Here is a 26027-nt window from a genome sequence, read left to right as displayed (position 1 = left end):
CCACCACCAATCCTGCATTGGTGTCACAATATATATATATATATATATATATATATATATATATATATATATATATATATATATATATATATATATATATATATATATATATATATATATACACACAAATGCTAAAGAAATTTGTAAAGCAGGGTAACATTACCAAGGAAGTTGAGCTTGGCAGACAGAGACAAGGCATATCCATCAGGAACAAATGTGTAATCTGCTTCATCTTCTGGACGAACGTCATCAATGATTAACTTGTGGACTCTGTAATAATAAATTAGATTGAATGTTTGTTACATAGTAAATGTCTTATTTTCAACAGATGAAATGAGATTATACCAGTCTATTTAAACAACTAACCTTACAGAGATCTTACAGTAAGGAACATATGACGGCTTCATTACTGTGCCGTTAAGAACACTTTAATTCCTGGCCCACTGTTAATTTTTTTTTTCATCTTTAGTGTATATGAAAGGTAGCTTAGTTTTGGATTAGTTGTTAGTGTATATAGTACAGTGTAACATACATACTGTATGGCTCTGTATGTAAAGTCCTAGGGAATATAGAGGTATAATTTTTTTGGCAAAAATGAGAGTTACATACAAATATTACAAAACTGTAAAAACTGGTCTAGCAAAGGAAAGGGGCATTAACATATCAGTGCTACAGTGGTTAACTAAGAAATTTTTAATGCTGTTTGTGTCTTTCTCCCTCTCTTTGTGCTGTTGACCATTGTCTCTGAGAACAAAAGTTAGGGGAAATAAAATTTTTTAGAGCTGTCCCAGAAACTAAAAAGAGGTAAAATGAAGTGTTTCCATGAGAACATCTGTTAGGTGTTTTGGAGAATTTACTTTACTATCTTGTCTATGGGGCAGATAGTTAAGGAAAATCTTTTTGACTGGAACACAGAATGCAAAAGGATATTTATAAAGGTTCAATCTTTCCCACACCCCATTCAAACTAAAAGGAAATGTTGTCTAAAGTGCTCCCTTAAATTACAACTTGACTTTTTTTTTACAGTTCCCCAATCCTACATAGATATTTGTGTCATTACCTGCCCTTATGGGTCATTGTGATGCGTTTGCTGGGTCTGATTTCCACTCCATTTTTAAGCCACTTGCCCGTTACTTTCTCATCCGAAACTTCACATTTGAAAATGGCTTGTTCAGTTGCTTTTACAGTCAAGTCAGCAATGCCCTGTAGTACTTCCAGTTTCTTATCTGAAAGCATAATTATATCAATAAGGCCTGGTACAACTACACAAGTAAATATCATTCAGTAATGGGTACAGTTCCACAACATTGTACCTTCAACTACAAGGTCAGCCTCGCATTCTCCACCATTGGTCATCACGGAGTAGCGTCCAATGTCATCTTTCGTGGCTTCATTTATAATCAAAATGTGTTTTTTACCATCTTTTTTGAAGCGATATTTAAATGTCTCCTGGCGAGTTAGCTCTACTCCATCTTTCATCCTTACAAAAAGATAAAGATAATTTAGTATAAACATTAGTATAAACACTGACCAATATATTGTATTTTAAAGAGCATGCAATGTGACATACCACATCACCTGGGCACCCTCTTCAGAAACTTCCACTTCTAGTTCCACTTTATCCCCTACAAAAACTTGTTGATCCTCAAGTGGCTTGTCAATAGTAACAGGAGGCTCTGCAATGCACATAAACATTATTTGTTTTTTTGCAAAAAGAATAATTTAAATTGGCTGTCTATATGAAAAAAAAATATTAATAATTCATTTGAATTTTATTTCCTTACATTATACTTTCACAAATTACTATCAGGTTTGCATTACTGTGTATTCAAATACAACCTATTGATGACAATATAAAGAATTGTATAGTTGATTTGAGATATTTTTTTCTATAACTTATTTGCACAAAACTAGGTAAAAAAAAAAACAGGTGAAAAACAGATGCAACATTTGTTTCCTCCTTTTTTTATTTTTTTTTTTTTGTATGTCAATGCCCTTATTTCTGTCATTCTCATACAGCCAAGATAGCTGCCATACTGCCTTAAAAAAAGCACATAATTAGAATATTACTATCACCAGGATAATAGCTAAAGGTCCTATAGATAGATACATCTGGGTCAGAATTTGAATTAGCAGTACACACCAGGTATGTAGCGGTCTCTAAGCTAACATGTCAAAATATTTGGCCTGTCTGTCTGAATAAGTATGCGGAATATAGAATTCAGAGTAAAAGTCCTTATCTGCATTTTTGTTTAGGTAATTGTACAGAAGGAAGATGGTGACTTTTTCCATGACAGCCAGTGAATGATTTTAAAAAGGCAAGTCAATGATGACACCTTCTATGTTCCTATTGTTCAAAATGGCCTTTAATAAAAAAGCAAGTCAAGCGTATTGGTTTCTAAAGTGATACTTTTGTTGAATATTGTTGGAGCTATAGTCTGGTATTCTCCATCAATAGTTAATCCTTAAACCATAATTCTGAAGCCTTCTCCTCCTCCCCAGCTTACCAAAGTCCACATACTTCAAAGATCTGTGAAAACTTAAAGTATTCTGAAGTAGGATACATACTCTAGTCATAGTTTTAGAACATAACTATAAAATGTTGCTGACAGAAGTTTCAGAAAGAAAAGACCAAGGCAATTTTTATCTAGGTAATCATTCTATAATAAATGAAGATAATTAACCTAAGACATGTAAAATGTCCACTATAACCATGTATGTACACTTACCTTTAACATAAAGTTCAGTGCTGCACCTCTCATCACCAGCCACACATGAATATTCAGCATCATCTGCCAGGCTACATTTGTTGATTGTGAGAACTCTTCTGAGACCAATATTCTCAAACACAAATCTAAAAAAAATAAATAAAAATGTTTGGTCCAATTTAAAGCAGGGTTATTTAAACCACAAATCTGCCTTTGTGGTTATTTTTTCCCATTATGTTTTCTTGATGTATCAGATCTTAAGCAGTAATCTATATTTTGAATTGCTATAAATTTGGTGTTATGTTATTGTATTTTAAGGGTACATTTAGGGCAAATAAAATCCTCCCTTATTTAGGGCAAATAAAATAATTGAGGATGGGGGGAGAAAATTTAATGCACAGGGCTAAATGTACCAGCACAGTAGCTATATAGGTCTGTGTCTATAAGTGTAGTGGCCAATTGCAGCTTTCTTTTTAGTGCATTCCATTTAAAGTCCTTTTGAGAAGCTGGTGAGGTAATTTTTTGATCATTGCCAAGTGCATCTGACCTAAAGTTAATCTCCCCTCACTTGCATTTACCTACTTGGCTGCCTTAAAGTGGGCCTATCACCACAATTTTTTTTCTTTATAAAAAAGGTTGGTTAACCCTTTTAAATAATAAAAAAAAAAATTGTATTACTCATTAATATTTCATATAAAAAGGATACCCCTACCCTTCCATCCTTACCATTGCAGAGGTAAAAGACTAAATGGAAAATCTACAGCCTCCTGGTTAAAAAAGTGCCAATCTCACGCATACGTGCAGGGAAGGACCAAATTCTCCAATACCCATCTCTATCAGAACCTGCTCACACTTCATCTGACAAGATCAGCAGGAATCACAATACCAGTCTGATTTGCTTTATTTTTGTCCGCTTGTTGACAAAACAATGACTATGACTGCAAAATATTTGGGGGTCCGTGAAAAGGATGGAAAATAATTTAATAGCAACCAGCCACCTCACCTTGGCAGATCATCCATGGATTACCACAGACAGTTATTTCAAAGATGGACTATGTTGTGTTTAGAAAGACACATGCAAGAGTTTAACATAGCATATTTTTTATTTACTGAAGTAAAACATTTAAATAAGTGTTTTGGGCTCAGAAGGAGAAACTGTGGCATTTGCCAGAGCAGCCTATTTTATTTCACACTAATATATTTTAACTACTGCACCTGGGAAAGCACCAACTAGGGCCTATGCTACTCCCAGTCACCACTAAAGCTTGGGTGGGACACTACAAAAGACGTTCCTCACATATTGATGTTTTACACAGCTTTCCCCCAACAGGTAAGGTGAATCACAACCACAACTCCTGATTAATTGCTGTTACCTCAGGAATTCCTGCCACCCAGCTCCTCTCCTCTGATTGGATGAGAAGACACCTGCAATTGGATGCTTACTCTCCACAGGCACCAAGTCAGGGACCCAGAAGCAAGGTTCTTTCCAGAATTTCCAGGCAAGCTGTAAATCTTTTCCCCTGCTTGCTTGACAGCTTAAGACTCCAGATCCAGGCTAGTAACAGCATTGAATGGAGGAGGGGAAGTGCAGTCATTAAACCTGATTTAATAAAGCCCCTCAAGCCTGGAGAAAATAGACTATCATGGGAGAACGAGTGTGATTCAGCAAACTTGTAATGTATTTCCTAAAAATCCTTGAAAAGAATAATTCCAAGTTTGCTGTATCATTGAGGTTCTCCCATTATAGTCTATCTTCTCCAGTCTTGGAGCTCCTAATTAAATAAGGCCCATTCTGTCATTGGAGAACGTAAGTGTCTGGTAATGTTCAAACATGCTTTGCAAACTTGTACATTAGTGAAAATGTTCCTGTAAGGCCAAAAAAAATTGTCATTTTGTCATTTGTTCATTTTGTCATTTTGTCATTGGTTCATTTTGTTATTGTCTTACAGCAGTTCCAAAGTTAGAGCAGCTTAGCAGTAAACAGAGAGGTGGAAGTGAGGAATGGAATATAGAAAGCAAACAATTTTAAATAGAACACATTTTATTTAAAAAAAAGTACATTACCTAGGCTATAAATTTTGAAGATTTTGTATATTCTCATGATTTAGATGGTAGACCAAAACACAATGACATTTCAATACACTGCACCCAGTGTGCTCTGTGATTTGATACACTTTGATGCCTTTCCTTCTCCATTATGGAACAGAGAAATCCCAACCCTTTTTTCATGAGGACATGAAGAGACGGCAGCATATTGATTCCGTGCATGTTTTCCATGTACATATCTGATGTATTTTCACTGCCAGTTTCACTGCCAATATTAGTTCTCTATATGTTTATTGTATGCAAAGTGTAATAGAAAGTTAAAGGCCTCCTCCCAAAAAAAAGTGTGAGTGTGTGTGTAGGGGGTCATGAGGTGGTACTGTGTTGTTCAAGAGCACTAAACAGCCCCTATGTATAACAAGTGTGCTAAAAACTGCACACTGCAAGGCTGAAAATAAAACACTTATTCTGAATGACTTCTGGGAGCAACATAACTGTTCCAGTTTCTTGTTAACAAATGTTTCATTTAAAAAACACAGTGTTAATATATTGTAAAGGAATACAATTGTCATAGTTTAACAATTTTTACTTACTTGGCACTAGGCTTTATCACTTGTCCATTCTTCATCCATTTAATAGGCAAATCAGGGTTTGACACTTCTACTTCCATTTTAATCTTCTGACCTTTATCTACTGTATAGCAGTTGTCTAATTTCCGTTTAAATGCTGCACAAAAAATAAATATTTATGTATGTGGTTAATAAATCCTTTATCTATACATCTTCATGAAGACTTGGGCCTGGACTACAGACAGCATTCCCATCCAATTATACCCTGTTCTTCATTAGTTGTGTCATATCATGTAGGTGCCTAACAACCATCAATGGGAATGTGGCCTGCTGTGTACTTTACCAACTGGCTAATGCCCAATTAAGGAACACAGCAGGTACACAGCGGGCAGCATATGAATACATTATCACATTATAACATATACCAGGTTGTGTATACCTTACTATTATCTTCAACTCATTTTAATTAACTTGCATTGATGTAGTGTAGCTCCAATGTTATAGTAATTGGTTCTATATTTTCCTACAGGGAGGTGCTCCTTGGATGCAAAGGTAGCTGATACATGACAAAGCTCCAAGGATAAGCTCTGAAACCTGCAAGCCCAATGTTTAGGCAGTCAACGATACGCGGAGAGGAGCAGCCTCCAAAACAAGTTGAGAGATATGTGGAAAGTTATTTGATTTTTTTTTTATAACAGTTGCGGAAAGGAATAGGACATAAAGAGCCAGGAAGCATGATGATCAATTGTGTATTTCTTCTCATATGAGGCAAGGTTTCAGGATGCTGGAGTGTAGAAGTTACATTATATACATTTTAAACATTGGTGAGAGATATGACAGGTTGTCTGCGGCTCGCAACACACAGGTAAAATATAAGTATTTAGATAATAAAGTCAATTTATAAGGCTGTGATTTCACCTGGTCAAGAGACAATTTTTTTCTGTGATTTAAAAGTTTGTAACATATATAGATTTGAATAGTTTGCTTAATATAGTATAGGATATTCCATCAGGAAACTGATACCTAAATAGTAAAATCAAGAAGGGTATTCTGTAAGTTTTCTTGAATGAGAATTTTGGGTACATGGGGGGTGGGAGACTTAAATCAGTATGGACACCGCAATAAATCTCTGAAGAATGTGGAAGAGGATGGGGGAAGACAGAGGTAAATTTCCAATCAAAGTAAAAATGTCATCTAGATATCTGCCAGACCATAGCTGACCCAGATGACAAGTCTGTCATCCAGTCTGTTCCAGGGTCTGTCATCCAGGGTTCCAGTCTGTAAAAAAATATTCCTAGGAATATGAGACTATTGCCTTTCTGATGTTAAGTGATAAAAAGGCATAGCAGGAAGATATATTCTTTTGACAATATCAACAAAATAGACAGTTCTTCTGACACTATCACTTGCTGGAGACACATTTAAAAAATTTACTTGGCCCTTCCCTACTATGCTTGTCAAAGCTGTAATGAATCTGGCAGCTGATATCTTTGAAAAATAAACTGATACTAATATTGATAAGTAAGATAGGGCAATGGTTACACCAAGTAGTGTTGTGAAAGTGGAGTCATGCTTATGAAAGCTGTAAATGACTCAATGTTGACATGTTTTTTCCAATTAAATGCTAATAAAGCTTGTGTCAGGTAAGAACTAGAATAGTTAGAACATATTTTTTCATACTTGGCAGTAAAGGCAAAGGTCGTTTAGTCCTGTGGAGCCCTGTAGTTGGTTTCATGGGTTTAGATTTAGCAGCATTTTAGTTTGTGAGTCCTGTATTAACATGGTATTAGGTAAGAGAAATATAGGCAATATAGACAATTTGCCCCTTGATGATGTAAAAGGCAGACATCATGCCTGTATCAGAAGAGTGAAAACTTTAAATAGGCCACTGCAAAAGAGTGTAAAACCAGGACTAATAATGCTATTCATCCGGGATCTGGCTTCTCTGTGTCCAACTGTAGGAGTGGTTGCCTTGTAGAGTTTAGCTTTTTTGGGGTAGCACTTTTAGTCATCATCAGAGTAGGATCTGATGTTCAAATAGGGTATAGCTTGCCTAATAATTTAGTGAAGGAATTTGATAACCACATCTAGTGAGAGGTCCACTTGCCTCTTTATTTATCTATGATCAAATTGAATTCAAATTGAAATCATGCATGATCCAGAGGGAGGGGCAAAGTGTATTTAATTTTTAAAAAAACAAACCCAACATTATTTATACATTTATTATTCAATTTATAAAAACTTCCCTACATTTATCAACACATGCTACATCCCGACGTGAATAAACACTTTAGTATTTCAAACAATATATGTATATATGGGGCTTTAAAGGCATATACATTTAACAATGTTCACATTCATTTTTATGTACATTAATTGATTTTGGTATGTATAATTAATTTGATGTGACCAAAAAAAAAATGTTCTAAAACTCTTTAGTAAAAACACAACAGCATGTATATAAACAAAAGTAACAAAAAGTAGCCAACGCCTAGAAGTCCAAATTTCCAACTGCCACTAACTGGTTTCATGGTTTAATTCTGTTCTCTCCTCCTGAAAAAGTGGACGCATTAGAAGAAACACGTCGAGGATAATATGTCTCTGTTAGTGGCATGCTAAAGAGAGCATGCATGTTTATGCACATCCTTTTAAGTCAGACATTGTATAGCACAGATTGTAAAAGTTGCAATTTCTGTCACCAGTAGTCATAAAACTCAGGACCTGGCAGATAGGGATAGGGAAGTGGTCTCTGATTTCTGGACTGTATAAAGAAATATTTTTAGTAACAATCTTTATATTGCTACCACACAGTTCCATACAAAGTAGTAGGTCCTGAATCGAATCATAACCAGATCATCTTTATGAGCATTTTGAGACCAAGAATTAGTTTTTTAGGGATGGAAAGACTGGAAACCCTCTTTAGCCTGTTCTGGTGAACCTTTAATCCCATACATGCCTAGTTTAGTCTTGTTGGACATTATTTGTGATAACTAATATTCTGCTGGCTGGCAGTTCATAAAACCTGAACCTGTGGAATTTTGAATCTAGCTAAAATAGGAGCATCCTAGGTGTCCACAGAGCATCATATTCCTTGTAAACACACTCTCTCAGACAGCCTACACCTTGCTCTTATGTATTAGCATAGAAAAATTCCTGTTGCTAAGAACAACATCATTGACAGATTGAACGCTGCAGAGAGTACAGTGACTCTGAAAAACAACTGGAATTTGCACGAACAAAGGCAAACCAACTTTCACTTTAGTATATTTTGTTGTTTTTTCCTTTATTTTATACACTTGCTATTGTTCATTTATTAGTCTTTATTGTTTCTGCCCTGTTTATGTACTGTTTATTTGTTGTCTTTTTACTTATAACACTATAAAAGGTAAGCAGAATCTCTGAATAGGGGAATGGTATAACCTTCTCTCCTGAATGCTAACTTAAAAGTGAGTCATCCAAGTCTGGAGTGGCAGAAATAGCAATATTTCAGCAGGATTTAAGGGTAAATGGCTTGCCTAATTAATGGGTTTTTTGCACAGATAGTTTGTGGTATTCTATGGGATTTTACAGTGCTGTCTGCAGCATAATTTTTAACTTTGCTAGGAGTTAGTAGCCACTTCCTAAACAGCAGGAGGTGAGTGTACCCATCTTCCAATGAAGCTTCTGTGGACCTGTGCACATGTGGGTGCCGTAGACCCATGCAGTGCAAAGACATGGGTCAAAGTTGCTCTAGAGAGCAGCCATCAGCAAGCTTTGTGCACTAGATAAACTTAACTATGTGATACTGTGATTGCCCTTAGCAACCAGTCACTATCCAATCTAATATTCAAGAAAGATGAGATATTCTGTTGCGTTACAACTATATCTACCCATTTTTTTTCCGCCCACACAATCTGGAAATTAAGTGAAACAAATCAAAGTTGGCAAGCTCAACCTTTAAATAAAAAGCCAGCAATATTTTATCAAAAATACCTTCACTTTTTACAATTTCAACTTTCTTTTTCTTCAGGCGCTTGAGCATGCCTCTTAAGTCAGTGACACCATACTGAAAGGCAATTTTTTCATACTCGCTTGGCTTAGCATTTTTCAAGATTTCCCACACATGAGGAGGAATATTATCCATTGGATCATCGTCTCCTTTTTTCTTCTGTTTTTCCAGTTGTTCTTTCTTTTCCCTCTCTCTGCAAATCATAAACATAAGCTGTTAATACCAGACTAGTAACACAATAAACATTTAACATGTTAGTTACATTAGTTACATGATTAAATATGAAACTAGTACTAATATCACAATGATATCTAATTTCCATGTGCTGGTACCTTAGCGTGTCATATGTTAGAAAAGCTTTTAAGACTTCCCCTACCATATTGGTAGACATATCCTTCCATGTGCTCTAACAGTTTGAGCTGCATTTTCAGCTTGGCACACAGAGCTCAGGAATCAGTAATAATAATACCTGTATGTTATGCAAGAAGTGATGATACAGATAAAGACTGACTTTTGGTCTACAAATCAATGTTAAATGTAATTGATTACAACTATACTTTAGCTTTTGTCTACAAGGGTAAGAGTTAGGTTTAAAGTAAAAATTCTTTCTTTATACTAGTTCTTGAGAATTATTTTAGACTATTATTTTAGACTTTACTAAGGTGGCAAAAAAACAAACCAAAAAATTAGGATATTTTTTCCTTTATCTCAGAATCTTGTTAACCAAAGACTGTGAATTTGCACACAGTACCCACAAAAGGCACAAACTACAGATCTGTATGCCATGGCGTATTATCAAAGCTGTATCAAAAGGCTTGGTAAATATTCTGATAAAATGAGGATACCAATAGTATACCACATATACAGGAATAGAATACGGTATGTGCCCTAAAATGGAAAGGAGATTAAATTTAAAGTATGAGAGACATGCAGAGTCTTCTCTAGCTAATATACTAATGAAAATATATGTTCCATGACTAATATTCTAGTTCTTTGGGTTCACTAATTTACTAATCCAAAACAGTTGAGAAAATTGGAACTTTTAAATTAATTTGATAATTATATAATAATATTTATTATTATTCTGTATATACCAAAGTACTTACAAAACACCAAGAAGTATTTGTAATAAGAAAGAAAATGTGTTAATATATTAGGTCTAAATACATATATATAAATATTAGTCAATTTGTACTTAGAAGAAGATTGTTACGTTTTTTTGAGGAGGGCACTGAAATCAAGTTCCCCAGCATCATCTCTTCTTTTACCATCTCCACTAGTTCTAAAGGAAAAAACAAAGATTAATTAGTCATTTGTAAAGGTCTTCATTTTTTCATTCCATAACCATACAACATTAAAAATTTTTTTATAGACCATTATTCCTAGTAATCACACAGTAAGTGAGGGGAAAAGGCTGATTTAGGATTTGAGAATGTTCTCACAATAATGTGTGAAAATTCACTTCAGTTATACTTGTTTACTCATGTAAACAGTATATTCTTCTGTTTGACTGTATGTTGAAAGTGAATATTTACACAATTTATGGAATGAATTGTCCCATAAAACTTTAGTAAGTAAATCAGCATCACAGTCTCTCCAGCAGGGACATAAGCATAACCTGACACATTTTTTTTATGTTCTATAAAAACACACAAAGCACAGCCTCTATTCTAGAACCAATTCTCATCAGGGAGTGATGATTGGCTACCTTTGTTGCAGAGGAGGTACATATCAAGATAGGCAACAGTGAGCCCCTGTACAGAAATGACTGGGGCACTCCTGCCAAATTACCTTTGGGCCCCTGTGAAGACCACCTTGTGGCTTAGAAGATATGAGCCCAGGTGCTGTGGCACACTTTGCACCTCCCTATGTTCACCCCTTGTTAGCAGCCAATCACTGCCCTGGTGCATTACTTTGTGGCCTTATGACAATGTTTGGTGCCTTTTTAAGTGGGTTTCTGCTACAAGTTGAGTATGTGGAGAACTAAGCTGAGGGGGTTCCTTGCCATGGAATGCTAAAGGAGTCAGAGAAGACATGGCAGGCAACCCTGGCGGTCTCCAGGTCTTGACAAAGCCGGGGGCTGAAGACTTAAGCCACTGGAGAATGCGGAGCAGTGGGTAAAGAGTCTCGCTTCAAAGGGAGAATTTTCAGCAAAAGATAGCTTAGGGGAAAGGAATCCAAGGACGGGAACCTACTGGGGCAAAAAATAAGAACTGGTATTTTAAGGAAGCGACCCACTCTGATGTGGAGAAACTTCTTTATTGGCACATTGTGGACCCAAGGGATCAGCTACTATTGTGACTGTGAAGGACTGATATGGATACAAACTGCTAAAGTAGGGCACTCTACTGCCCTAACCCTCTCTCCATATGTGTTTAGGTTGCAATAAAACCCTAAAATTGTTTTGAGTCTCTTATGACACAATACTAGGAGGGACCAGGTAAAAATTGACACATATACATAAAAGGACAAAAAAAAAAAAAAACACTTGGAGCTCTAATTGTTAAACACTAAATGTTTAGGCCAGTAAAGCAAATATTTTAATTGTAGGTGGATAGTGATTGGATTCACATCCTGGTTTCATTTAGGGGGGACTTTGGTTGTGAGATCTGCGCATTGTAGCTCCTCTTTGTGGTCTAGCCACCTCTAAGGTCCTAGATCTCAGTGTAACCCTCGTTTTACCATTATCCACTAGAGAATGGAGGTTGGAGATTCTAAGCTATAAAAGAATGCTGTAGGACAGGGGTGTCAAACTCAAAAACAGAGGGCCAAAAATTAAAAAAGTAGACAAAGTCGCGGGCCAACCTTTAAATTTATTGAAAAAATTGAGGACATTTTTCCTTCTCATTAGATATAAACCCTTTTCATGGAAACAAAGAGGTTTTGCTTCACATTCAATCTGGAACAAGCTGATAATAGAGAAAGAAGCAAACATTTTTTTTTTATTTCAAGAAAAAATGTTATGCCTCTTTCTCTATTTGTAGCCTTCTGAGTTAAATTTCAATGGTAACCTTTTTGCACAGGCTAACATAATAACAATATTCTTCTATGAAAATCCAACCATTTAAGTCCATGCCTTGGAGTAGCAAAGAAAAATACAGCTGAGAGGGAGTGCTGGAAATGCCAGATGCGGCCAATACAGAGCTAAATCTTATGAGTGGCCCGCCACTGAAACTCCCTCTTCATAGAAATAGCACCGCTACTAATATTCAGGGCATTATTTGCGTCTATAAAACAGTCCAATGCAGGGCCACGCATAGGCAGAGAGCACACTGGTCTATAGACGCAAGTGATGCCGACAATTGTAGTAGCGGCGCTATTTCAATGCAGTGGCGGGCCAGCTGCAGTTTATATTTAGGATTCCATTGGGGGCCAAAAAAAAAGAAGGTTGGGGGCCAGATTTGGCCCTTGGGCCATAGTTTGACACCTCTGCTGTAGGATATTCATTCTCTTTGTAAAACAGATAAATAATTTATTGGAGGACCAAGCCTTTAACTATATTATGTTTTTCCTGTATGATTTAAATGATCAGTTCACCTAAAAGTGGTATTTTTGTTACACGTACAGCCTGGTGCAGCGATTAAATTGCTGGAGACACTTTATCATAGAAACAAAACAATTGGTAAGTGATTTTTTTTCCTGAGCACCTCTTCATATAATTTACATATTCTCAATGGACTATGCCTTTAAACATATATGTATGATACAATCAGGAAGTACATTGAAGGTTGTCCACGAACATATGCTAAATGCATCTAAAACACAATAAATATATAAATTTGCAGTATGTTGTGCATAGGGTATAATATACTCCAAGAAGTTTATAGAAATACAAGGAACTGTTTTGTAATATATACAATGCACATAAATCCCTTTCTGATTTTTTCCTGCCATCCTGGGCTCTGTTACTACAATTTTCTCTTCTTCTGTTTAACAAGACAGGAAGTGAGGGGAACTCTAAACGGTCAACACAGACAGAAATAAAATACTTTTTAGACTAGGGCTAGGTTAGAAGCCTTGTCAGATCTTGTTGCCTTGTTGCTTGTTTCCCCGTATTAGATCTTTCATCACTTCCTGTCAAAATAAATATTTGTTAGCAAGGTAAACCTGGTCACAGCTGCCAGGTCATTTACTGTACTGTAGGCAACAAACCTGGTTGCGCCAAATCAATGAGATCATAATTATGGCAGAACTTACTGTACATTTAGAATCTAGGCACTGAGGCCAAGTTCTGTAGGCACCAATTTCTATACTCACCAAATTATAAATCCTATATGCTCCTGTATTGTCTTTGAATTATTTAGCACTGAGACCATAGAGGAGGTGGAGTTCTGACCCCCACCCCTTTATACAACAATGTAAGCCACTGTTTTAATGTTTACATAACCCACCCTACTGGTTTTCTGTTCCTTGGTATTTTCTTACTGTCTGTTCCTGTTTTGTTTCCCCTTCACTAAAGATGTAAATTCCATTCATCACACTAGTTGTTGATGTGTTCCATCAGGAACAGGACAGGTAAGTGAAGCAAAAACTCTCTTCTAGAGCCCCAGATAGACGTAAAAAAAACCTCAAAAAATTTACCTTTCCACATTCTATCTAAAGCTGTATTTTGTGTCTTGCCATAAACTTTATTATATATGGTGTGTTGATGCTCAAAACCTCAATCTAATCAAATGTTGCTTTCATAATACATACAGCAGAGTGCAGGGGGAGAAAATCTGGCTTCAGTACTGACTTCAAGGCCTATAAAACCAGGCTACAACACCTTAACACTCACTGTCGCCAAGCAAAATTATTTCTCCACTGTTATATACTCTAAAGCTTTCAACCCACACAGCCCCTTTTCAAATTGACTCCCTTCTAAACCCCACACCTGCTACAACTACAACTACCTTCTCTGCCCATTGTTAAATACTTTAAAGATAAAATCGTCCAGTTCAGACATGATGTCTCTGCTCACTGTGCCATTCCAAACTATATTCACCTCTTCCACCTGTAAATCATTTCTAACCTCTTTTAACCCTGTTACTCTAAATGAAGTCACCTCTCTTCTCTTATCATCTTCATGTACCTGTCCACTTGACCCAATTCTCTCTCTATTCCGTGGCGACTTCTCCCTCCTGGCCCCTACACTAATCAAATTATTCAACCTCTCCCTTTCTACTGGTATCCACCCCTCTGCCTTTAAACATGCCATTATTGTCCATATTCTAAAGAAAACCTCACTAGACCCCTCCCTACTTTCTACCTACCATCCTATCTCCTTTCCCATATATGTTTCCAAACTTCTTGATCTCTTTGTCTATAAAAGACTCTGTAAAAGACTATTTAAACATCAGCTCTCTACTTAATCCTCACTAGTCTGGTTTTCAAGCTGCTTTTTCCACCGAACAGACCTTACTAAAGGTGGCCAATGACCTAATCAGAGCTAAGTCTATAGCTGACACTACTATAAATACAGTCTAATATTAATATTTTTAAAGCAGTGAATCTAATATTAACTAAATATTCTTTGGTGCAATATCTTCCAGGCATATTTGTTTTAATGATTTAGATTCTTCACTAGTGAATGTTTTAGTAAATGCAAGATTTACTGCTTCATAAACAGAACCCTAAGACACATAGGCCAAATTCAAATAGTCAGTGAGCAAGTACATCTATTCATAACAATCCCAGATGTATTTTTATATCAGCAAAGGTTAGCAGGCTTCAGGGAAATGTCCAGCCTAGTGTGCTATATTTGTAATTAGCATAGTCAACTACTATACATATGGAACACAAAACATGCACTGCACTACAATAGTAAGATAAAGAACGATATACATACGTCCTCTTGAAAGCTTGCAGAATATTGCCATCATCACTTGCAGCTGTAATACAAAGCATTGAAAAATCAATTGTCTATAATATGTGCAGATCTGTATTTGGTTTTAAAGAAGTAAGAGATTTAAGTTCAACAAATGGGGAAAGTAGAAAAAATAATGGCAAACCAACTATATTTTATTGTTTTGTGAATCTTTTAAGTAATTAATCTGTGCCCTTTGAAAGAACATTTTTTCTTCTAAACTTACAAAATTATTGCTGGTGTTTGAAAGGAAAAGTATTAGTAGTATTTTTTCTATACAATTCCAGGGTCTTTTTATACTTCTGTGTGAGTGTGTTTTACACATGCTTAATGTGTTTCCCTGAAAACAACACTAATGATGCAGCAAGTAAATCTTTTTTTTTTAAAGTACTGCACAAGGAGGTGTAAAATGGCTTCAAGGAGCCGGAAAAGGAGCAGGAGTACACTTTATTTCCAGTGCTGGATAAGTGATAGGTGAGCACAACAGTCATTTGCCTCAAATGGTAACTTCTTGACATGCAGGCCTACCTTCTACTGTAACAGTGAACGTGCAGTTTTCACGTTGGTCAGGTGCAGTTACTTCACATCGATAGGAACCATTATCCGCTTTAACTGCCTTGAAAACTTTCAGTTGAAAGTGGTACAACTGTAGGAAATGGAGAAGGGACATTAAATACGAGTATTTAGGTATTATGGCCTACATTTGCTGCTATTTACTGATATAGGAAAAAAATATAATAAAAATGTTTTCTCTATTAGTAATAATATTGATATTATTAATAATGATGATAATAATAATAATAATAATAATAATAATATTTTCTTTTTAGTTGAAAAGACTGTTGTTCAAAATATATACATGCAACAGTACCAGATAACATCAAAATTTTGTTTGCAGGTATAAATACTAATGTGTAATTCTCTGATAGGTATTAAAAAAATCATGGTTGTACTGGAAAATGTTAACATTATTAAAGATGAATGATATCAAGTGTATTCAGACCACCACTACTGGTAGCCGTAAGCTTGCCCCCGATAATAACATTTTCTTTTGAAAAAATGTATTATATCAACAAAGTTGACCAATACCAGGGCTTTTTTCTCATTTAACGCATAGGGAGGGTTTTCCAGCACCTTTTTTCCAAGTCCATAAAAATCTGTGAAGGAGAACAGCTGTCAGTGCAAATGACAGCTCAGCCTGCAAAGGCTGTGGAGAAGGTGAAGGAGAATTACAACTCTTAAGCGAGGCCTGGAGCACACGAGAGAAGGAGGATAGTGGAAGGCCAGCATGACTGATCAGACAGGAAGGGAGACAGCAGAGGGTTAATTGTTAGAAGAGGAACGTGCGGGAGAAGGGAAAGGGAGGGAAAGGGGGGGGTTGATAGGAGGGGCAGTAGGAGTTAAAAAAAGGTCAGGAAACGGAAATAGAGTCCTTTTTACAAGAGACAGCAGGAAGGGTAAAGTTTTCCCACCCTCCCTCTCCTTGTTTTGGTTTTTGGTTGTTAGGAACGTATATGGTTGTTGTGGCAGTTGAGGTCCTCAGTGGGAGTGTATTTTGGTTGATAGTTATGTTGGGGGGACCCATCTAAGGTATGGAGTCCCCGGTTTGGTTGGAACGGTCTGGTAAATTTGTTGGTGGGGGTCTGCACGAGTAAGAGTCATTGCGTTCCCGAGCTGGGCGTATGGGCGGCTGGGAGCAATTTGTTTGTAAGGTGCAGAGCCCAAGGTTTTATAAGTGGTGGACCTCAGAGGACCTGCAACTAGTAAGCAATAATTCTGAGAACTGTAATGTTATTGTTGATTTGTATTATTGTTATATATTATTACATATTTAATTGTTCAGTTAAATAATTTATATGTTTGTAATGGTTATTTATATATATTTATATATATATATTTATAGTTATTATTTTGATATACGTTTTATTATTCGTTGTTTATTATGGTAATAATATGTTATTTATCAAAAATTTGTTTAATAAAAGGCCTGCGGGCCATTTAAGCAACGTTTGTGTGTTCAATGGGGTATAAGTTGGGGGGTGTTAAGAAAAGGGGGGTGATTGTGAGGGATTTTAGGTAAATGGGTTTGATGGGAAAGGTTTTTGGTGGAAAAGGTTTAGTAGGTAAGTTTTGTGGTAAAGTTTGGAAGATTTGGAAGGGTTAGTTTTGGGGATGGTCGGTAGGCAAGTGACCGAGCTATGTTTTGCCGCAGTCAAGCCTTCATAAAAGCTTTCCTTACTCTCTTTTCCTCACATACCTCTGTATGGAGTGCTCTCTGGGGCAAAGGTCCAGCACAGTATCTGGAGTAAAAGGAGGGGGGACGGGACGGACAGTGTCTGGACTCTGGAGGAGAGGGGGAGATGTTTGCGCTGCATATATTCTAAGATTAGTACCTCTACTAATTAATAATGTATCCTAAGTCCTCCAATGAATCAATTATACACACTGGTTTATCCTAATTTGATGACTTGTATTTATTAACAAGATGTGAGTTCCGGCACCTTTTTTCTAACAAAAAAGCACTGCCAATACCTATATCATAAATCAACAATATTGGATCAAAATTAGGTGGTTAGTAAGGTCCTTACACTCTCTAACCACTGCTAATACATCATATCTATATAAAATCTAAATGATACATGTGAATTTTAAGACCTCTATGTACTTTTTTGCAATTACATGATAGTAAAATAATGACAAAAATAATCACAAGCATATAGCTTTAATTGCCACAACTAGCTTTATTTATATATATGTAATGCTACCATTAGAAAATGCTAAACAAATCATTGTGTGCACAGGAAGCAGTCTAAAATTTGCTAAACATAACACTTAGTTTAATCTGTGAGTTTTAGTTACTGACATTTTTGTATTGCCATGATCTACTAATTCAGTACTACTTATTGTTGCAATAACCCTTTCCCTTCTTGATGTTTCAGAAAATGTTCCCAACTTTTCATCATAATAGAAAAGTACACATGGATAACCTGATATTTTTCTTTCACCTGTCAGGTTATTTGTGGTCTTTGTCCCATTGGGGAGATTTTTTCTCATTTTTAGTGAGAGATGAAGAGATAGGATATCCTTCCAGTACAGGCAAGATAACAACAGAATGCCCTTTTTTCAGTTAAATGCAATATACTAAAACAAAATGGCAAAAACATAACACACATTTTACAATCTTTGCTATATCTTACCTTGGATGCTTCATCATAGTTATCCGAAAACTTGTAACGAGTTCCACTTTTACTTCCTAGTTCCAGCCACTTTCCTTTAAACCACTTTACTTGAGGCTTTGCAGTAAGAATAGTGCCATTGACAGTGATATTTATGGCAAAATCTCTTCCTACAAAATATATGAATATGTAGAGGATGATTAATTACATTGTCTCTCCAAAATAATTTATTGCACTTGATATGCATAAAAGTAAAAGGGTATAACTTAGTAAACATCAGCCAAACTCTTTTCTTTAGGTTTTGGATAAAGCAGATAAAGTATAAAACTTCTTTCAACTTTTCTATCTGTTGTGGGGATTTCCTCCATCTTTCTGTCCACGGGGCATGTATCAATAGAACTCACTCCAACAGGGATACAAAAAATATCCTCATTTCCACTGTGGACTCCAGACAAGGTCTTTAATAGGGAAAAAGGTAGCAATAAAAATATTAACAATGCCCTTATGCTCTGAAATTATTAATATTAGTGTTAGTCCAGATAGGGACCATGACAAATTGTATGCTTGTTTATATGTGTTTTGAAATCTTTTGAGGATTAAGGCACAATGTGGTACAATAGAGAATTCCAAAAGGGGATTGATGCCCAGGAGAAGTCTTGTATATAGGACTGTGAGGAGATGATCAAGGTGCAGGATAAAATAATTTTCTTTGCAGAGGGCAGATTACAGTTAGGGTAATAGTATATCTGGAAATTATGGAGGAACTTTATGGATCGGAAAGAATATGAAGTGCTTTTAAACATGACAATAAATATTTTGAACTGGAAACAGTTTGAGGAAGAGGAGGATTTGTGAAATATTTTTGAGATAGATTGAAGACTAATGTGAGACCTAAATGAAAGTCACATATAAGACACAACTAATGTTATTGAGGTTTTATTTATCTAAATCATAAATACAGGTACTGGAACAACAAGGGATGGTTTAAACACCTTATTTTCAGTTTGGAAAGGTAGGAAGACATAAATAGGGAAGCAGTCAAGGACGTGAAATAGTAAAGTAAAAAGGTCATGAGCTAGCTTTGGGTGGTAGCTCATGGAGGTGTTTTTTTGAGATCTAAATGAACGTGTCCCAGGCCATGGGTGCAGATTGGAAAGAGAAGGTGCCTTAGAAATGTACTTTGTGGTACCACAACAGTCAGCAAGCACTGAGAATAGTTAATATGGAATTAGGAGAATAATAAAGGGAAGCCCAGTAGATAGGAGATTCGAGAGTAAGCTATGCCCACAGGTGAGAGAATGGGGTAAACAGAAAATTGCTAACTGTGGCAAATGAGGGGGGAGTGTTTGATTTGAAGTACAGTTCATGTGTAGTCAGGAGTGGGGCAGATAAAAGATTGGAATGTAAATGGAGATCCTGATAGTGGGGGCATAAAGTGCATTGGATATTTTGAGCACCACAGTGGAGTGAATGATGGTTGTGAAGAGTAAATTTGCATTGTGGAAAAGTGAAATGCACTACAGACTTCACTTCAGTAAGCAATATAGTTCAGTCTAGGAACCACCCTATCATGTGATTCAAAAGGCCAGTGGCAGCACAATTAAAAGATGAACACTCTCCATCACAAGGAACTCCTAATGTAGGAATATTGAAGAGATCCAGTGTATTGGATAGATTGGGTTGGCCAACACTTTATTACTCTTTTAGGCTAGGAATTGGAGGTGAGGTTGGAAAACCTGCTTAATCCCAATGAAAGGAAATCTGCATTTCAGATAGAGACATAGGGTTGGAGCCTGGGGCCATGTGTGGTTTAGGAAGATGGCCTGTTTAAGACCTGTATGCCAAAAGGCTTCAAGAAGTCTGGTTACAGGGAGAACATAGGATCAAGAAGCCTGGGAGAAGCTTGTGTTTTGGAACAGTAAAAAAGGGCTGCATATTGAGAGGGCTGGCCAAGTGGGTTCACAAGAACATATGTGAGTGACTTTAGGTTTAAATAGTGCTTAGAAGGCTACCTCAAGTGCAAAGTTGGGCCTTGCCATATTATATATGCTAGAAGCAATGGCATGATGGAGTGGAGAAAGATCACTGATATTGATGCTTATAATCTCTCATGGATTATAATTTTGGACATTTTTTGTTCTCATTTTACCCTATTTTTAAGTGCAACTGGAGGTGATTTTATGTCCTATGATTGAACTTCCTCTCCTTTTTGAGCATACACCAGAATTAAAAAAAAAGAGTGACTTCAGAAAGTATTCAGACCCCCTTTACTTTTCTCAATTTTGTCATGTTGCAGCCTGATACTACTAAAATTTAAATAATTTTTTTTTCATTAATCTACTTTCAGTACCTCATAATGACAAAGTGAAAACAGCATTTTGGACAATGTAATAAGTTTATTAAAATGAAAAGACTGAAATATCACATTTACATACATATTCAGACTCTTCACTTGCCACTGTGCTTCACTGGGTTGGTATTTGGCAGGTGATGAGCAATGCCTGGTTTCATCCAAACATAAGGTTTAGAATGAGGCTAAACAGTTTAATCTGGGTTTCATCAGACCGGATAATTTTATTCCTCTCAGTCTAAGAGTCCTTCAGGTGCTTTTTGCAAACTCCAAGCAGGTTTTCATGTGTTTACAGTTTGAGGAGTGGCTTTAATCTAGCCATATAGTCCAGATCAGTGAAGGGCTGCAGTTATGCTTGCCTTTCAAGAACTTAGTCCAATCTCCACACATCTCTGGAGCTTAGTCAGGTCACCTCTCTCACTAAGGCCCTTCTCCCTCAATTGCTCAGTTTGGTTATGCGACCAACTCATGAAAAACTCCTGGTTGTGCCAAATGTCTTCTATGTGAGAATTTTAGAGGCTTCTGGCTACTCCTTCTGGGCATGCCCAATCTTGGGCATGTGGAGAAGGAGCCTTTTCTTCAATGGGAGAAAAAAATGCCAATCTTGCTCATGCGCAGTGAAATTGCCATGCTTTTTTCCCCATCTATGTCACCTGATCTCGCAATTGCGCAATGCAAGATTGGGTGATGTATGAAGAAGAAGGAAGAAGTGCTTCATCAGCGATGGAGAAGGACACCGGGACAACGCAGGACCCCATCAAAGAAAACTCTGGATGGATCAACAGATCTGAGGGATTAAAGGTAGGTGTGATTTTTTTTTTTTACTTTAATTCTGCTTTACCTTAAATCAATATCTGTTTGGAGTTTAAACTAGTTAAGTGAATGCTGACAGTGTTACTGTTTCCTAAAAGTGATCAGTGATCAATTCAACTAAACTAAAGAATACCTATCATCACATTGTATTGTGTAATTCATTTGTGAACCCCATTTCACTTCACAATATGTTATAATATCTGAACTGCTCCAGCTTACTGAGGTTAAACACCAACATCTTTTTCTTAAACTTAATTTTCCGACTTGGATCATCTTTTGCAGGCCCAGGGTTATGTTTTGATACCTTTGTCCCAACAATTAATATATTAGAGAGGCCCGTAGCAGGGAAATGTGCGAGGGCCTGCATGACAGGCGTGCTCGGGCTGCACAAGGAAAGAAAGGGGGGGGGGGGAAGGGTTAAGGTGGAGTTGTGCAGGGAAGCAGAGGGGGAGAGAGAGGGTCACGTCAAAAGTTTAAGGGGAGGAGATAGGAGGGGGTAAAAGGAAAGTGCGACGGAAATCCAGGACAGTTTTTTGAGAGAAGAAATTGGGACTGGATGCAGGTAGGCATTATGGAGTCTATTGACGCAAGCGGCGAGTGGGGGGGTTTGACGGGGGAGCACAGCGAGATTGGGGATTCGGCAAAGGGAGAGGTTTATGTATGCTTTGAAGGCCCGCTGGGGGCCCATTTGAAGGAGGAGGTCAAGGAGCGGATTGTGAAAGGTGAGTATGTGGACGTTTTTACGCTTTTGCCGTTGGAGAGGTTTAATTTAGAAAGGAATGTTGGGGGGGATGGCCGTAAGGAGGAGAGTGAATTGCGTCGGTATCGGCTAATACCTAGGACCTTTATGAACTGGATGCAGGTGTTTAGCATTATGGCCTGCGTACTGGGGGAGAAGCAGCCTGAATTGTGCGCACCCCTTTTTTGCTATTTGGATACGATTAGGGAGGCACATAGGATGTTTGGCGGGATTGCTTGGTTGAGGTATGACAAGCAGTTCTGGCAAAGGAAAGCGGTCCGGCCCTCACTGAGGTGGGATCATAAGGATATTGGGCTGTGGATGAAGCTGATGTCGGGTCCACGGGGTGGGGGGGGTCGCAGATTTTTCCTGGCGTGGCCGGCGTTCCACAGGCACCTGGGCCGTTAACCGGTAGAAAGAAGGGGCTTTGCTGGCTCTTTAATGAAGGAGGTTGTAAATTCGGGAGTGGCTGTAGGTTCCGGCACGAGTGTTCCAGTTGTGGAGGCAACCACCGCCTCTCAAGGTGTTTCAAGGCCGGTGCAGGTAAGGGAGGTGATGGTGGTGGAAAAAGGGGTGACAGTCCTATATACGGTGAGGGTAGAAAGGATGCGCCCCTTTTTAGGTAAGTATCCAGACAGGGCCGCTGCTAGGGTGTTGGAGGTGGTTCTCCATGAAGATGGGGAAGGGCATAGCGAATCCCGGAATTTGAAGTCGGCATTGCGGCAGGAGGCGGTGGTGGCGGAAAAGTTGCGGAAAGAGGTACGTTTGGGGAGGATGAGTGGGCCGTTTGCGTCGCCGCCGCTGGAGGGCTTGGTGCGTCGCCGTTGGGTTTAGTGCCGAAGAAAGAGCCGGGTAAGTTTCGGTTGATCCATCATTTGTCTTTCCCGTTGGGGGGATCCGCAAATGATGGGATTCAGCCTGAGGAATGCACAGTTGCATACACGTCAATTGATGCGGCCATTACAAGGGGGCGAAGATATGGTAAGGGGGCGTTGTTAGCAAAGGCGGACATTGAGGCCGCATTTAGACTCCTACCGGTTCACCCGCAGTGCATAAGGTTGTTGGGTTGCAAGTGGGGGGGGGGAATATTTTGTAGATCGTTGCTTGCCTATGGGGTGTTCCATATCCTGTGCGCTGTTCGAGACGTTTAGTACCTTCTTGGAGTGGGACAGTGGCGGTGGTGGACTCGGTCAACCACTATTTGGATGACTTTTGGGTGATTGGCCTGGGGGGAGTTCGGTGTGCAGGGTGTTGTTGGCGACGTTACAGCATGTGGCGGAGCGATTTGGAGTGCCTCTGGCGGAGGAAAAGACGGAGGGACCGACGACGGTATTGACATTCTTGGAGATCGAATTGGACACTGTGGTCATGGAAAGTAGGTTACCGCAGGACAAAATGGCGGCGTTGAAGGAGGAGGTAAGGATGGTCAGAGGGAGGCATAAGCTGCGTTTGCAGGAAGTGCAGTCGCTGTTGGGAAAACTTAATTTTGCGTGTAGAGTGATTAGAATGGGTAGAATTTTTTGCAGGCGCCTAGCAGCAGCTACGGCGGGAGTGAAGGCACCGTCACATTTTGTCCGCCTGTCGAGGAAGGTGAGAGCGGACCTGGAGGTGTGGCAAAGGTTTTTGGAGGCATTTAATGGTCGGGCGTTGTGGTTGAAAGGGCCGGTCGAGCGATGGATCTGGAGTTGTTTACGGATGCGGCAGGGGGTACTGGCTTTGGGGCATATTTTGGAGACAGATGGAGTGCGGGAGCTTGGAGTTTTGGTTTTGAGATGTATGCAGCATAATATTTATGTTTTTGCACGACACATCCCTGGGGTGTTCAATGTCATCGCCGACTCTTTATCTCGTTTGCAGTGGGACAGGAGGCGGAGCAATGCGGTTACCCGTGCTCGGAGGGCTTGTGGGAGATTGCACTGGGATCCTCAGAGGTTTGATTCGGCCGTCGGTGAGTGAGAAAATGTGGGTTGTATACTCGGCGGTCTGGAAGGAATGGGACAGATTGCGGGGGCAGTTGAGGGGTTCGGAAAGACGGGCGGATGCGGTTCATATGCTGCTGTATTGGCTAGTCAGGGAATTTACGAGGGGAGTGTCCGTTGCAGGGGTCAACAGGTTGTTGGCGAGCATGGCCTTTTGGCTTAAGTGGCAGGGGTGGAGGGATGTGACAAAGGACTTCATAGTTAGGCAGGCCTTAAAAGGGTATAGGAAGGGGCACCGGGTAACGGATAGGCGAAGGCCGGTGTCTTTTGACTTGTTGCAGAGGTTGGTGGGTAGATTGGAGGAGGTGTGTTCGGGTGAGTATGAGCAAGTGTTGTTTACAGCAGCGTTTTGCATGGCATTCTTTGGGGCAATGCGTATTGGGGAGTTGGTTAGCCCTACCAAGACATGCCCGGGTGGTGTCTTGAGGGAAGATGTGTCTTGTATGGGTGATGAGGTGAGTATGCGGATCAGGCGATCAAAAACAGACCAGGTAGGTAAGGGCATCCTTGTGAGGGTGTTTCGGTTGGGTTATGGGTCTCGGGTTTGCCCGGTTGCGGCAGTTGAGGCATTGTCGGGAGTTCGGGTAAGGAGGGAAGGCCCTCTATTGATGCATGAGGATGGGACTTTTTTTTTGTCTTTGACTTTTTTTGTCTCGTTTTCAATTTATTGCTAAATTTAAGAGATGCTTGGGATTGGTGGGAGTGGATGTGGACGCATTTTCTTCACATTCCTTTAGAATAGGGGCAGCTACGGAGGCAGCGTGGTGGGGTTTGGGGGATGAGGCCATTAGACGCATAGGGAGGTGGGAGTCTAGAAGGTTCCAATTGTAGGTTAGGCCTCATCTTGTGTGAGGTGGTTTAAAGAGGGGGGGGTTGGTGGTAATTGGGGGGTAGTTGTTCTATTGGGAGTTGTGTGATGGGATGGGATCAAGGTTGTTATTTCCTTTGTTTATTTTGTAGGTGATCAGCCGTGCTTAGTCTGGATTGTCGGGCACTCTTATGTGTGGTGGGGTGCGAGAAGGGCGGATGTCCAGATGGAAGGTCGCCAGTTAGGTCTCTCGCGGGAAGAGGCGATGGTGAGGTCGATCGGAGTGAGAGGCATGTTGTGGAGTAGGATGGTACCTGAACTTCGGAGGTGCGCAGCGCTGGATAGGCCGCCGGACGTGTTGGTGATGCATGCAGGAGGTAATGATCTGGGGCGTAGAGCTTTGAAGGGTCTGGTGAGGGATATTAGATTGGATTTTTTGAGGCTGAGATTGGAATTCCTGGGGACGGTGTTTGTTTGGTCGGACATGGTGGCTAGAGCGGTTTGGAGGGGAGCGAGGTCTGTAGAGAGGATAAATAAGGCCAGGATCAAGGTGAACAAGGAGGTGGGCCGGTTTGTGGCTAAGAATGGAGGTTTGGTGGTGCGACACAGGGAATTGGAAGAGGATACTTGGCGTTTTCTGAGGAGGGACGGGGTTCATTTAAATGATGTGGGGACGGATTTATGGTGCTTAGGCATACGGGATGGAGTGCACAGAGCAATACGGGTGTGGAAGGGGCGCACGGGAGTGAGTCCCCCCCCCCCCCCGCTGCGCTTTGGCGGTTGAGGTTTTGTGGAAGGTAAGAGTCGGGGTTTATCATGGTTGGGGGACACCCGAGGTGGTGGTGAAATTCCCCCTTTTAAGTGGTGAAAGGTGGAGGCCCCTGAGAGGGTGTAGTGCGGCTAGGGGCCAGAATGGTGTGGCGGTTGGATTGTTATTGAGATTGGTGGTGGCGGACTTTACCTTCCGGACCTGCAACCTAGTTGTTGGCAATATGTTTGGGTTATAGTA

General features: G+C 39.1%; 1 protein-coding gene across 1 annotated transcript in view; it reads right to left on the bottom strand.

The window, feature by feature from the left end:
• The window catches only part of LOC140341253 (myosin-binding protein C, fast-type-like), a 72878-nt gene that overhangs the window by 35936 nt on the left and 10915 nt on the right, over positions 1 to 26027 (bottom strand). Inside the window, exons 6-16 of the mRNA XM_072426824.1 lie at positions 18351 to 18499; positions 15682 to 15799; positions 15136 to 15178; positions 10522 to 10590; positions 9293 to 9501; positions 5345 to 5477; positions 2730 to 2854; positions 1571 to 1676; positions 1314 to 1480; positions 1061 to 1226; positions 164 to 270 (exon numbers count right to left, since the gene is read on the bottom strand). Coding sequence (XP_072282925.1) covers positions 164 to 270; positions 1061 to 1226; positions 1314 to 1480; positions 1571 to 1676; positions 2730 to 2854; positions 5345 to 5477; positions 9293 to 9501; positions 10522 to 10590; positions 15136 to 15178; positions 15682 to 15799; positions 18351 to 18499 — 1392 coding nt within the window. The remainder of the gene's footprint in view (positions 1 to 163; positions 271 to 1060; positions 1227 to 1313; positions 1481 to 1570; positions 1677 to 2729; positions 2855 to 5344; positions 5478 to 9292; positions 9502 to 10521; positions 10591 to 15135; positions 15179 to 15681; positions 15800 to 18350; positions 18500 to 26027) is intronic.

This window comes from Pyxicephalus adspersus, chromosome 11, assembly GCF_032062135.1.
Source record: "Pyxicephalus adspersus chromosome 11, UCB_Pads_2.0, whole genome shotgun sequence".
Lineage (NCBI taxonomy): Eukaryota > Metazoa > Chordata > Amphibia > Anura > Pyxicephalidae > Pyxicephalus > Pyxicephalus adspersus.
This window is presented reverse-complemented; position numbering and strand designations above follow the sequence as displayed.